The sequence below is a fragment of the Prunus mume genome, linkage group LG6 (genome assembly GCF_029339155.1).
Source record: "Prunus mume cultivar Tortuosa linkage group LG6, ASM2933915v1, whole genome shotgun sequence".
In the NCBI taxonomy this organism is placed as follows: domain Eukaryota; kingdom Viridiplantae; phylum Streptophyta; class Magnoliopsida; order Rosales; family Rosaceae; genus Prunus; species Prunus mume.
In genome coordinates this window covers 14,841,518-14,856,095 of record NC_142703.1, presented here as the reverse complement: position 1 = coordinate 14,856,095, position 14,578 = coordinate 14,841,518, and the positions used below count along the sequence as shown (strand labels likewise).

Below are 14,578 nucleotides of genomic sequence, written 5' to 3'. Positions count from 1 at the left end.
TTCTTTTTCTTTGTACTTAATTTTCTAACTTACACTTCATTTTCAGTATTAAAGGGGGAAAAAAATTCTTACTTGATTAAAGAGAAAAAAAAACTTAATTTCTTACTCGATTAAAGAAAAAAAATATTGAAAATGGAATGCAAGTTAGAAAATTAAGTATAAAGAAAAAGAACTAATATAAAAGTGAAGTAAAAAAAAATTAATGTTGGATAAGGGTAGAATAGGAAAGAGAAAGAATAAAATTGATTAAAAAGTATTTAAAAGTGAAAGAGAGTGTAATTGGAGAAAATGAGAGTTGGGAAATCATATCCTTTTATTTTATTGGCAAGTTTGGGCATCCTTCTGCTCCAATAAAAAAAAAAGGAAAAAAGTTTTGAGCATCCTTTTTTGTGTTTCAGTTTTTCCTGAATTGGAGCATCCGGTGCCATCCATGCTACAGCGCCATTATCACTAGGCCAATGAGAAAAGCGAGAACCAGACCAGATTCATTGCATTTGCACCAATCAACCAAAAGTCTCAATTTTTCTATTTCGTCGGATAAAGAAGTCCACAACTTTCACCATCCAAAGATTCCAATTCCAACGTTATTCAGATCTTTATCTTCTCAGTTCAACCTCTGAACTCTAACTTTCTCACCCCTCCTCTTCATCGCCGCCACCACACCATGGCCTTCTCTGAGTTTCGCCCACTGGACGAGAAGGTCCTCATAGAATACATAAAGGCCACACCTTCTCTCTCTTCTAAGCTCAACAACAATTTTGACAACTTAACAATCAAAGAAGTGGGTGATGGCAACCTCAATTTCGTCTTCATCGTCGTTGGCTCCACTGGTTCTTTCGTCATCAAGCAGGTGATGGTTTTTCACCTTTTGGGTAGTAACGGATTGTTGGTATTTGATCAAATTTAATTGGATCCAACTCCAAAATGTTCAACTTGGGTTCTAAGTAGTTAATGATTTTTCAACATTTGGGTAGTAATGGGTTTGTGGTATTTGATCAAATTTTTCTGGATCCAACTCTAAAATGTTCAACTTGGGTTCTATGATTTGACTTTGATTGGAGAAAATTAAAATCAGTAAGCTTTTCTTGTCCCCTGATGAAATATGCGGCTGGGTTTTTGCAGGCTCTGCCATATATTCGTTGTATTGGGGAGTCATGGCCAATGACAAAGGAAAGAGCATATTTTGAGGCATTGGCACTGAGAGAGCATGGTGGTTTAAGTCCTGATCATGTCCCTGAAGTTTATCATTTTGATCGGACCATGTCTTTGATTGGCATGCGCTATTTGGAGCCTCCACATATCATACTGAGAAAAGGATTGATTGCTGGAATTGAGTACCCCTTGCTGGCGGACCACATGTCGGACTATATTGCAAGGACTCTGTTCTTCACATCCCTCCTTTATCGTAATACCACGGACCACAAACGAGCTGGTATGTGATGTATTCTTTTAATTGATCATGTTCTGTTTTCACATATTTATCGTGTGCTTTATTTGTTCTCTCATGACATGTTGGAGATAGAATGCATGATCCTGAGATGCTTTAGGTGGAATGTATGTGAAGTTGTGAATCATACATTGCTATGTGAAATATGACTGAATATTTGTCTTGGTCTTGATTGGGTGAGCATTTTAGTCCAATTACAGAAATGGTATAGTTCTGAATCCTGTCATTAGTTTTCTTTTTTTGAGGAGAATAATCATGCACAATGTTCTCCAAATGTGGTTGCAAGTTAAACCAGATAATAGGTTGGTTAACTTAATACTCAGTCTGAATAATATAGGAAAGTGATTGAGTTTTTAGAATCAGTGTCTTATTGATAATATCTTGTTGAATTCAGTTCCCATTTGAAAAAATTCCATGATTCTGGGGTCTTTTCATGTACTTTTTTCCATTCTATGTTAGAGGATTCAATTTACCCAGTTTTTGAACTTTATAAGATAATTTTGAAAACCTGTGTACCTACAAAAGTTCAAAATTTTACACCGTTGGTGGTACATATAATAGATACACTAATACTTGGTGTATTTTTTGCAAAGATAGGGACAAGAGTGCTGATAATATCTTTTTATCTTGTTCTTTCACGTTGCGAATTTGAAGTTCTTGCATTTTCGGATTGGGTTTGGGTTGAGCTAGAAACTTGTTCTGTTGGCCGGGGAGTTTCTCCTTGCTGGGGCCAAGAAGAACTAATTAGTGAGTGGTGCAGTTTTTGTTTTCTATTTTGCTTGTGTGGGGTGAAAGAGATAAAAGATTATTTAATGACAAGGTGGAAGAGGAGGATTTTATTCAAGACAGAGAGTCATATACCTAGCCTCTCTTTAGGCATCATTGTTTAGGGGCATTCCTTCTAGTACAATTCATTTAGAATGGGCGGGAGTTTTTAGTGGATTGTAACTTAATTCTCTTTGTACTATGCTAAATGCTTGTTTTCAAATGGACTTCTTGTCCTTTTTTTTTTTTTTGTAACCATATTTCGTTTTACTGAAAAAGTTTATGTTTCCTATCTAAAAGAGAAAAAAGAAAGAGTAAAAGAAACTCTGCCTCAACTTTAGTCTTCTTTTCAATACTGGTGAAGAATATATTTTGTCTAGATTTTTTATCTGTCAATTAACTAATCTGCATGTTTACTTTCTGCAGTTGCTGAATTTTGTGGCAATGTGGAGTTATGCAGGCTTACTGAGCAGGTTGTTTTTTCTGATCCATACAAAATATCTCAATATAACCACTGGACTTCTCCTTATCTTGATTCTGATGCTGAGGCTATACGGGAGGATAATGCTTTGAAGCTTGAAGTTGCTGAGTTGAAATCTTTGTAATGAAACTATCCGATCTTAGTAGCAGATTAGTCTCTATGCAATTGTATCATTTTAAATTGTCATCTGAATGGTCAAGTTGCCTTTTTCTGTAGGTTCTGTGAGCGAGCCCAAGCCCTGATACATGGAGATCTTCACACTGGTTCTGTAATGGTGACTCATGATTCAACTCAAGTTATAGATCCAGAATTTGCATTTTATGGACCAATGGGTTTTGATATTGGCGCTTTTCTGGGTAACTTGATTTTGGCTTTCTTTGCACAAGATGGGCATGCTGATGAGCAGAATGATCGAAAAGTAAGCTCTATTCCATTGTCCTTCACTTGTTTTCAACTATTATTTTCTTCTTGATGAATTATTTTCAAGTATTTCTGTTCTTATTACGTGATTTCGTTTTTCAATGTGGTATCTATCTTTTGCATCTGTTAAAGCTATTCTTAGATAATTTGTTTTGGTCAGACATACTATACTATTAGATAGATAATTAGATACTATATTTATCTAAATTGTTGTTAAATATTTGGTTCTGGAAAAAAAAGAAAAAAGAAAAGGTTATTGCTCCCCTTTGTCATCTTTCAAGACCTTGCTAATCGTCTTAGCAATTTGATCAAGTTGATCTCCAAGATTTCTCGAATAATTTCACCTCCGTTCATGCTCGTGAGTAGTTTTTCCTTTTTGAGTTCTAACCAGGGAATACAATAACCATCCATTTAATCTTGTAGCATGTAAGCATCTGTCTTAATTTCTTTAGTGAAATAAGATGTGGGCTTGTGAGTGTTCATGCTGAAGAACAGACAATATTAATGAAGTTAAAAACTTGATTCTTTTGGCAATTTTTTAGAAACTTTTTTTTTTCTCGGTACAGTATTTAGAAGCGTTTTACATTATAATGAAAGGATAACACTTTGACAAGGTTATCCCAATTCAGTTATCAAAATATAGTCTGCAGAAATTGTGATCATGTATCAATAGTGATGTGCTTGGCAGTTGGAATTAGATTTTTTCTTTTGATACCCAGAAATACACCAATCCACTTCGTTGATACAGCTTTGAAGATTAAGATTTGAACGGATGGCATAGACACAGAGTTGGTCCTTCACAGTTTGATGGTGGATTTGAAATTTCTTTAGCTTCAATTGTGAGAGGAAGAACATTGCTGTGTCTGGAATATACAAGTACTTTTAAAAAAAAAAAAAACTTTGTGTGTGGGTGTTTGGATACTATTTTGGTTATTGTTGCTGTTTCAATTTTGGTTGGTAATTTAAATTTTTTTCATGCTGATGCAAGTGCTAGGGTTTTGACAGAATGATAGCGGGGGTGTTTGTGCAACTAAAAAAAACTTCATCTAGTTCTAGTGTAGTTTCTGAATGTGTAAGGTCCATTTCAAAAACATGTTAAACCTGAGGGATGTCGGGCAAATAATTCATAGTTTGACTTATTATTTGGCATTGCTTATGCATGGTGTGGGTCTGAGGGTCTCGTATGAAATATGGTTTATGATGCAGGCATACAAGGATTGGATTTTGAGGACAATTGAAAACACTTGGAACCTTTTCGACAGAAAATTCGTTGCACTATGGGATACAAACAAGGATTCTGGTGACGCATATCTTCCTGCAATTTATAACAACCCTGGGCTTCTACAGCTTGTACAAAAGAAATTTATTAAAGATCTGCTTCATGACTCCCTTGGTTTTGGTGCTGCGAAAATGATAAGGTGAGACAGCAGACTACAGATTTCTTTATTTCTAGTATATGTTGTCTTTGCCTTGTGTTTTCCAATTTGGCTTCCCAGAATGTTGAATAATTCATTATCATAGTTTAATAAATATCTCTATTTATCCATTGTTCAAGCCATTTGGGAACTTACAAGTTCATTTTAATACCAAAGAGGGCAGCTTCTAGACCTGGGAAGACATGGGATGGATTAATTATGATATAATAGTATGTGTTCGCCACCAAGACTCTTTTTCTTTTTCTTTCTCAGTTGAATATTGAGCAAATACCACCGTCCTAGACAGAAAATTGGACCAGCAAAACTCGCGCTCAAAATAAATATTTCAAGTTGAAGGATGAGTTACTAGAACAAAGACCACACACACAGATGTGTTTTGTGCGGTCTCACTGATTTTCCATGCAGTCAGTGTACTTAATGGCAATTGGAAATCTGCATATAAATGTGTAAATTCATTAATATGAATACATATATATATTTTTATGGGTATATATATTGCACATTCTGTTTCATACTTAGCTCATGTGGGATTATGTTCGATTCTTTGTGGTCTTTAAATTCGTTGTTGAAATTACCAGTCAAGAAACTATGGATTTGATTTCTGTAATAATGCTTTTACTTTGTTCTTTTGACAGGAGAATCGTTGGTGTTGCACATGTTGAAGATTTTGAATCAATCGCCGATGCTAGCAAACGGGCAGGTTGTGAGCGTCGGGCTCTTGAGATAGCAAAGTTGCTTCTTAAGGAGAGGAGAAAGTTTCAGGGCATTGCTGAAGTTATTTTAGCCGTTCAACAAGTCCAGTAATAACTAATGAGTAATGAGACGACGTTTATGTTTGAAATAGAGATATTTATTAAACTATGATAATGAACAACGGTAATGATTGCTCTTGTACCTTGATAAATATAGATTTTTGGTGTGGCTGTGTGCTGCTTGTACCTTGATTGCTCTGACCATTACCATGACCATATCAAATAAAGGACATGGCTCTTTCAGGTCTTTTATATAATATGTGCTTTTGAGTCTCTGGCCTGTGATTCTGTCAATGCTTATCTGTTCCCAAACTATGTGATCCAAATCTCCAGCCCTTCTCAACTTCTCTTCCTCTGTCTCTTTCAGCTACATGGGTTTTCTTTTCCCTGAAAAAAGGTTTTTTTTCATCTTTTTTCCTTTTTGGATTGGTGTTGGAGAAGATAGAGCGTACTATGAAATGATGACTTGATTTAAGCCTACGTATATGTAGATTTTATGGTATTGAATTGATAAGTGGGTATATATCTGCCATCTGATGAAGCGATGATATGTAAATTCTATCTTTCAAAATTACGCATTTGCAATTTTAAAAGCGAGAATTTTATTGATGATATGTAAACCATCGAAGCTGAAGGTGTCAAGAGGCCCGCCTTCACAAGTAATCGATCACCATCTCCATCAACAGAAACTAGAAGAACTATATCACAATTTTCATCAACTTGTGTATAAGATAACGAGCCAAACATTTTTTGTCCATGGGCTTAAGGCACGTCAGCGTCCCACGTCAGAGGGAGATGGGCCTGCAAATTACGAGAAACACTTGTGTGAAACGGAAATAGCATTGTTTTGTTATTCCTTATCAATTACGACGTCACACGCGATAACTTTTTCACGTAGAATCTGTGATTGGTTGGGGATAGCAAACAGTACTATCCCGTTTCATTCAAGTTTTTCTCATAAATTACAATCAAGCCCAAGAATCCTTCAGCGCACAAAGATTTTGTCCCACATTGATCATATATGAGCATTATGTATTGAAAGATAGTGTGGAAATTTTTCTTTCAAGGGTCCAAGTGGGTTTAGGAAAGGGTTAAAAATATGCAATAATTAAGGAAACCGGGGGTTTTTTTGGGGTGTGGGTGCCTTTCATTAATTTTTCGTCCTTTTGCATTAATTCCCTGAGGGAAAGGGTAGAAATTGGTTGAATTGTCATTGTAGTCTTACAATTCTTGTAGAGCATAATAGACATCTCAAACTTTCCTAATGGTCCCGGGCAAGAGATTATTCCCAAATCTATAATAAGTAGCCCAATCTATAAGCATAGTAGAACAGTAGCATATCTTAATTCCCAACTGTTTTGTGCAATGCAATATGTTATTATTATTATAATTAGGCAAATTAGTTCACTTAAAATAAAATAAAAAAATTAGCTTTGCGAGATCTAATGCAGATAATATTCTGAAGAGATAAAGCTAGCTCCAATAGTATTTTTGGACCGTCGGTCTGAGATAAGTTATGATCAACAAAAGACAAATATAACCAGACAAGTTCTTTGCTCGAGACAAGAGGGCTTTGACAAATTTTGTCCTTCTGATGACTTGTGATTTTGACCATCGAAACTACATTTTGAGGGCAGATTACCAAGAACCAAATCCAAATACATAAGACAATAGTTAAGGCCAAATACCCAAAATTCTCTAGCTCAATATTATGTCTTAGCCTGACGTGGCTAGTTGGGTAACTACAAATTTCAGGTTCTGGCATGATTATCCGGCTTTCAGATAATCTGACATGTTATATTATTATATTATGAATCGTTAATCAAGTCGATTCTTATTTAATTTTGTACGTAATTTAGATTGATAATTTGACAATATATAAATCGTGCACATTCTTATTAAGACAATTTATTTATTAATAATACAACAATTTATTCCCTTAAATCAGCCCTTGGCCTGCACGCCCTTAATGTTATCTAGTTTCCATACTTGGCCTTGTACTCAGTCCAGAGCTGATCAACGTTCTTCCCCAGCAAATCAACAAAATAATTAGGACTATAACCACTCCTCAATTTCTTATTCAATTCTGCCACAAACCCATTTCTCAGGCCATTCAAATAGTCCAAAAACCTAGCAGTGACATCATACCCCTGGTCCCACTTGTTCCCCTGACCTGGCTGAACCCAATGGCCTGGCACAAACCCTGCTTTGAGCCTCACGTAATCAGCAATGCCTTCAATCAAACCCCCTGGGGCTTGACCGTTCCCATTCCATTGCCACACGTGCGTTGACTCGTGATAAAGCACACCGGTGATCTCCTTCTTCACATCGCCTGAGTAGCCAGCTATGTAGCCTGCGCTGACGTGGATCTCATTGCCCCTAGCAAATGCGACGCCGTCCATGTTTTCAACGATCAAGCTGACTTTGTCCACGCTCTTCCTATCTGCGGCCGCGTTTTGCTGGAATACCCTCCAGATGAAGTCGGCGGCGGAGATCAGAGTTTGCCTGCTGTACTCAGCTCCGATGTCGTTGTTGAAGCGGACGCCGCCGGGGCTTGTTCCCGCGTTGTTGGTGACGACGTAGTCGACTGCATGGGTGCCACGAAGGGGCGCTGCGGCTAGTATTAGGAGCAAGGAAAGGAAACAGATATGGTGAGCCATGGTTATTTGGTTTTGGGTTGTACAAATTATGTGATTTTGCTCTATGGTTTATATAGAGAGTGATGTGTAATATTTCAAGGTCAACAATTTTTATTTTTATTTTTATTTTTTTGGGGTGAGTCTTCTAGATAATATAAAGACCAAGTTAACTTTTGATTTTTCTCGTCTTTAATTTCTTTAATTTATCTTATTCTTAACAACTACACCATTTTTTTAAAAATATTTATTTTCATATATATATATATATATATATATAAATTCTCCTATACGAATATTCGGACGTTATTATCGTGCAATTATCATGTACCTTTTAAGTAAATTTAGGTTTTAGCCATAAAAAAAATTTCACTTTTGGAAAAAGCCAAAGCTTTTTCAAAAAAGACAGAAAAATCTCTCAACTTTCAAATCAAAGACATACAAATATAAATGATTCCTTAGGAAATTCAAAAATAAATAAGGGCAATTTTGTTCATTTTGACTTCTTTTAAAAAGTTTCTCTCTCCTTTTACTTTTTCCAAAGTCTCCCTATTTTTTACTATCCCTCCTTATTTTCCTCATTTATAATGGCATATGCATAATAATAACATGAAGTGCAGATATCGGAATATAAGTGAATAACTATATATTCACTGATGTTATAACACAAATATACTTTATATTTACAAAATATCTATTAAGTTATCTATATGTGACTTAATAACATCATATGTCAGGAAAAGTCTAATTATCCTGATTATTATCGTTAGTGAGAAGAAAAAGCGGGAGGCCCCGCTCTCTCCACGTATCCTTATTGCACCTATAGTTGAAGTTATCCAAAAGTATGTATAACTACACCTAAAAATAAGGACAGCTATAGATCATTGACCTTGACTTGGATCCAGGCTTTTCTGCCGGCTAGAATTAAAACCCAGCTGGTTCATTATAGGTAATGTTGATGGTCATGGTCATCTACTGACGTTTGTCACTTTGCATTTGGAATAACGGACAAAGCATAACCCATAAGACCAAAAATTTAAAAAAAAACCACGAGCCCACTACGGTGCGTCTCAAAATAATACCAGGAGATTCAATTCATCAAGATTCAGAAGATGAAATTTTAATTTCGCACATAAAGCATTTCTTTCCATTTACTGCAATAACTAATTATGGCCTCGTTAGATAATCATTTTAATTTTAACTTTTAGTTTTTATATTTTGTGAGAAATTATAAAGAAAAAAGAAAAGCATGAAAGTGAGAATGAGAGTGGAAATGTGATTAAGAGGGGAGATGAAAGAATGAGAGGAAATAGTAACAAAAGTGAAAACAAAAACAAAAACTCAAATCTATTTTAAATTGTTTTCAATTTTGTTACTCCTCTCTCCCATTCTCTCCTGTCATCCTCACTCATATTCTTACTCTCATTTTCTTTTGTACTATATTAGAGCATTTTCAGTAGCCCATTCGGGCTCGGACTGGGGGAGGAGGAAGCCCAGCAGCTTCCAGCAACAAGTGCTGGCTCGGGCAGTGGGGTCCACTTGCCTAGGCTGGCTGCTCAGGTTGACGTCGGCAGGAGCAATTTTTTTCTTTCCGCTGCCACGTGGCGCGATCTGGTTCTTCCGATTTTTGAATTTTCATCCAATCCAACGGCCTGGAATTTTTCAAGGCAAAAAATTATGGAAAAAAATCGTAAAAAATTTTAAAAAACCCCAAAAAATACTGAATTTTTTTCTATAAATATCCAATCCATACTCTTCACTTTTAACAACAAATTCACTTTCTACTCAATAATTTTTTCACTTTCAACTCTAAATTTTTTTCACTTTCAAGTTTAATTATTCACTTTCTACTCAATAATTTTTTCACTTTCAACTCTAAATTTTTTTCACTTTCAAGTTTAATTATTCACTTTCTACTCAATAATTTTTCACTTTCAACTCTAAATTTTTTTCACTTTCAAGTTTAATTATTCACTTTCTACTCAATAATTTTTCACTTTCAACTCTAAATTTTTTTCACTTTCAAGTTTAATTATTCACTTTCTACTCAATAATTTTTCACTTTCAAGTTTAATTATTCACTTTCTACTCAATAATTTTTTCACTTTCAACTCTAAAATTTTTTCACTTTCAAGTTTAATTTTTCTCTATCAAAGAAACTATTAAATAAAATTCCTTTTTATTCAAAACATTCCATACATAAAAAAAAAAAACTAACCACAACCAAAGCATTAAATATATAAAAACAAACAAACCACAACCAAAGCATAAAAAAACCAAAATAACTAAACATAAAACATAAACATTAAAATCTTAAAAATGTTCTTCACTTCACTTCATTCACCGTCATTGCCTTTCACCGCCCATAAATGCTCCATTAAGTCAACTTGACGGCATTCATGAATATATGAAGATTGCATCTCTGTATATCGATCAATCATACGGTTCATGAAAAGACCATCTCTAACCAACGGTTCATGCTCCACTGGTGCTCCATTTGGCCCTATTGGTTTTTCATAAATTCGGGTCAAGGCCGTGTTCATGGGATCGGGTTCGTACACCTCTTCAGCTTCATAATCATACTCATCCTCCACAATCATATTATGAAGGATGATGCATGTCATCATGATGCTCTTCAACACCTCCTCATCAAACATACGTGCCGCACCCCTAATGATCGCCCATCGAGCTTGGAGGATACCAAAACACCTATCCACATCCTTTCTGTAACCCTCTTGATATGTAACAAATAATTTTTGCTTCTGGGTTCGGGGATGCAAAAGTGATTTCACGAATGTTGTCCATCTCGGGTAGATCCCGTTAGCTAGATAATACCCAGTTCGGTAGACGGTATTATTGACTTCATATGTGATTTTTGGGGCTTCTCCTCTCAAAACATCATTGAACACCGGGGATTGACCCAGGACGTTCAAGTCATTTTGAGATCCAAAGAACTCCAAAAAGGCGTGCCATACCCATGTATCGAAACCGCAATGGCTTCAAGGATGATGCTTTTTAGCCTTCGATTTCAGACTCACCCGCCAAGCAGATTGGCAATTCTTCCATTGTCGTGCATGCATCGATGCTACCAATCATTCTTGGAAATCCTCTCCGCTCGGCCGCAAGTCTTTGCATGTCCCTAGGCGTGGGTCAGTAGTCCCAGTGTACTGAGTTTCGATTGCATCACAAAATCTAACCAAACTCTCCAAGGCAGTGGACTTCCCCATCCGGCAATCTCATCCACTGATCGCAGATGCACCATACGCCAACATTCGATAACAAATTGTGAACTTTTGTTTGGAAAGCAGTCCCAAAACACCAGCACAATTTCTCTTTTGAATAAAGTATTCATCATAATTGCAAATATCATGCATGATTTTATTGAACAAATGTTGTTGCATTCTATACCTCTCTCGAAAATGAACATCAGAGTACAGAGATGTTGGGATAAAATAATCTTCCATAAGATTCTTACTTCAAGAATGCCTATGTCTGTCAACATTTGGGGCACGACCTTCATGTGAACCACGATCTGGTTTTCTTCATCAAGCATGGCCACACCATGACAAGTTGCTCGATCTAGATCTCTCTGCGCTCTTTTGCTTGCTGCTCGTCTATGCCTTCTTTCTCTTATTTCACGCTATTGCCTCTCCAAGACCTCCTCCATGTCTGACATTGTGAATGGAAGATGAAATATGAAATCTAAAATATGAGAACTGAAATTTTTGAGAAGATGTAGTGTGAGAGGTTTGTGAGCTGAGCCTTTGTTTTATAGAAAAATTTAGGTCGATAGACATGACATTTGGCGCAAGTTGATAGGGTGAAAATCTTATCCGAAATTTGAAATTCAAATGAAATGTATCTGAAATGTGAAATTCAAATGAAAATTTGAAATTCAAATGAAATTTATCTGAAATTTGAAATTCATGACACGTAATTTTATAGGGTGAAAATCTTATCCGAAATTTGAAACTCAGATGAAATTTATCTGAAATTGAAATTCAGATGAAATTTATCTAAAATTGAAATTCAAATGAAAAGTTGAAATTCAAATGAAATTTATCTGAAATTTGAAATTCAGATGAAATTTATATGAAATTTGAAAAAAAAAATTTATCTGAAATTTGAAACCGGAAATCTTATCTGAAAATCTTATCCGAATATTTTATCAAAAAATCTCATCCGAAAATATTGTCCAAATTAATTGTTTAGGTAAACAAATTTGTGAAAAAAAACAAAAAAATTGAATAGTACTCTCATTGCCATGACAACTGCTGGAAGTGAATTTACTTTTTAAAGCAGACACTATTTCCGTGAATAGTGTCAGCTCTAACCCCCCTTTGCCATGGCAACATTCTCACTGCTGAAAATGCTCTTACAAAAAATATAAACTGAGATGATTATCAAACTGCCCTAATAACTTGCCGAAGTTGGCTGATTAATTTCGCTACAATGAAAGTCTTGGTCAATGAAACCGGCTCATAAAAAGCAATAATGGATCAAGCCTTGGTAACTTTGGAGAATCGTCATTATCTTTCATCTAGATTGGATCATGGCATAGTTGACGCAAGGGTGATCAGGGCCAAAAAGTCAGCCTCATCAAAGGCTTGCAGCCCACCGACACTTTGAAACTTCAGCGCAGTTCAGTGAACAGGCGATCCGATCTAGAACCTGCCAATGGATCAAATCATCCCAATATTTAATGCAATAGTAAATTACCAACAATGTAGAACCCCATGAATTTTGATCCTTTAAAACTAGAACCCCCGTTACCAAACCTACGTTGCATGCAATGGCCATTTGCCCTGAATAATATGCCTTAAACTCTGTAATTTGTCATCATTTCATCACAATGATATTTAAACTCTCCTTAACAAGTGTGGCACAAGTGTTTCGGACTCTTTTCTTTTTTTCTCATTCGGAAAATATTTTTTTACTAGTTAGGGCGGGGCAGGAACCGATTCTCCAACAAAGGCGGGAATATTAAAAAAAAAAAACTCAACGTGGGGATGGGAATGGCATATAGACCCATTGTCATCCCTACCGCTTATGATAGCAAACACATGGAGGTTACTGTATTGTCAAGGAGAGAAGCCTTAAGATATTACTGAAGTAGGTTGTGGCAGTTAGGCCCAACTCTAGGATAATACTGTAAACCCTTGTAACTCAATCCTAATGGCCTGATCGTATCAAATAAAAACATCGCTCTTCTGGTTCTTTTATATAATATATATACCCCACTTGTGTGAATTGAGTGAGTTGTTATTGTCCATGTGAAATGATGACTTGAGTTTATGTATTGTGATTAGGGTTAAATACTTTTTTCGTCACTAGGTTTTATATGAAAATTCTAGGGAGGCTTTGGAAAAAGCAAAAGGAGAGAGAAAATTTTTAAAAGAAGCCAAAATGGACAAAATTGCCCTTATTTATTTTTGGATTTCCTAAGGAATCCTTTACATTTGCATGTATTTGATTTGAAAGTTAAGAGGTTTTTCTGTCTTTTTTGAAAAAACTTTGGCTTTTTCCAAAAGTGAAAGTTTTTTTATGGCTAAAACCTAAATTTACTAAAATTCTATTTGGTCACTGAGAAAAAAAAAAGTCAAATTGGTCATCATGTTTTCATAAGTTTATAATTTATAGACATTCATTTATCTTCAGTTAAGTGCAATTTTTATTTTTATTTGTTAAACACTAATAACACAATATACCCTTACTCGTTGAGTTAGAGGAAGAAGATTAAACGTGCTTCGTAAAAAAATAAAAATAATAACTGCATTTGAAGGAATATAACGGAATGTCTATAAATTGTAAAATTTGGAAAACACAATGACTAATTTGGCTAAAAAAATTTCTCAGTGACCAAAAAGATATTTAACCCTTATAATTATAAATGGATTTTTTTTCTTTCTTTCTAGACTCTGAAATAATGATGACTTGAGTTTAGCCATAAGTACATGTAGATTTTATGGTAGAGATAATATAAGTGCGTATCTGGTGGGAATATTATTCCACTCATAATACGATGAAGTGATAAGGCTTCTTCCTAGTGAGTTTTTTTTTTTTTTTTTGGGACTTAGTTGCAGGCTTAATTATTATTATTGCTAGTAGTGTGAAGACAAGAAGTAACTTTTTGCAAGACCTAATGCAGATATGTGATATTTGAAATGGATTTGTTCTTTCATTTGTGGTGGAAAAAATTGAGGCCCAATGAGAGTTCATGTCATCCTGGAACCGTTCAGTTTTTCGTTGGTGGAAAATAACGACTGTCCAACGCCATATGTCTATTGAAACTTGATTATAATTTAATATAGCCTATGGAAACTTACCTAACAAAAAATACTTTAGTGATTCATAATTAATGTTAAAAGATAATGCTCCAAAAAACAATTTGGGCAGTAGCTTTGAGGTAAGTTATCATAAGCAGAGGACAAATGGCAAATTGATCAGATTTTCGAAACATTATAGCACTATTCTTTGGCTCAAGCATATAAGCCTTGTGGCTAAGTATCCCAGGTTCTGAGATAATCAACCAGCAGAATCCCATAAAATTGACTACTAAGATTCTGAGTAAGAATAATATCATGAAGAGTAATGTTTTTTTTGTTAGAGTTTTCAGCACGTTACGTTATCAGATTATGAAT

The 14,578-nt window shown here is 35.3% G+C and overlaps 2 protein-coding genes across 2 annotated transcripts; one reads left to right on the top strand and one right to left on the bottom strand.

Moving 5' to 3' along the window:
- The first annotated feature begins 279 nt into the window (after positions 1 to 279).
- LOC103335159 (methylthioribose kinase) lies at positions 280 to 5,574 on the top strand. The gene is made up of 6 exons (XM_008238162.2): positions 280 to 850; positions 1,123 to 1,432; positions 2,639 to 2,813; positions 2,910 to 3,111; positions 4,320 to 4,531; positions 5,185 to 5,574. The coding sequence occupies exons 1-6, from the start codon at positions 665 to 667 to the stop codon at positions 5,351 to 5,353; spliced, it is 1,254 nt and encodes a 417-aa protein (XP_008236384.2). The 5' UTR covers positions 280 to 664; the 3' UTR covers positions 5,354 to 5,574.
- Positions 5,575 to 7,168: 1,594 nt separating this feature from the next.
- LOC103335160 (uncharacterized) lies at positions 7,169 to 7,997 on the bottom strand. Its single transcript, XM_008238163.3, has one exon. The coding sequence runs from the start codon at positions 7,959 to 7,961 to the stop codon at positions 7,278 to 7,280; it is 684 nt and encodes a 227-aa protein (XP_008236385.2). The 5' UTR covers positions 7,962 to 7,997; the 3' UTR covers positions 7,169 to 7,277.
- Positions 7,998 to 14,578: the final 6,581 nt, after the last annotated feature.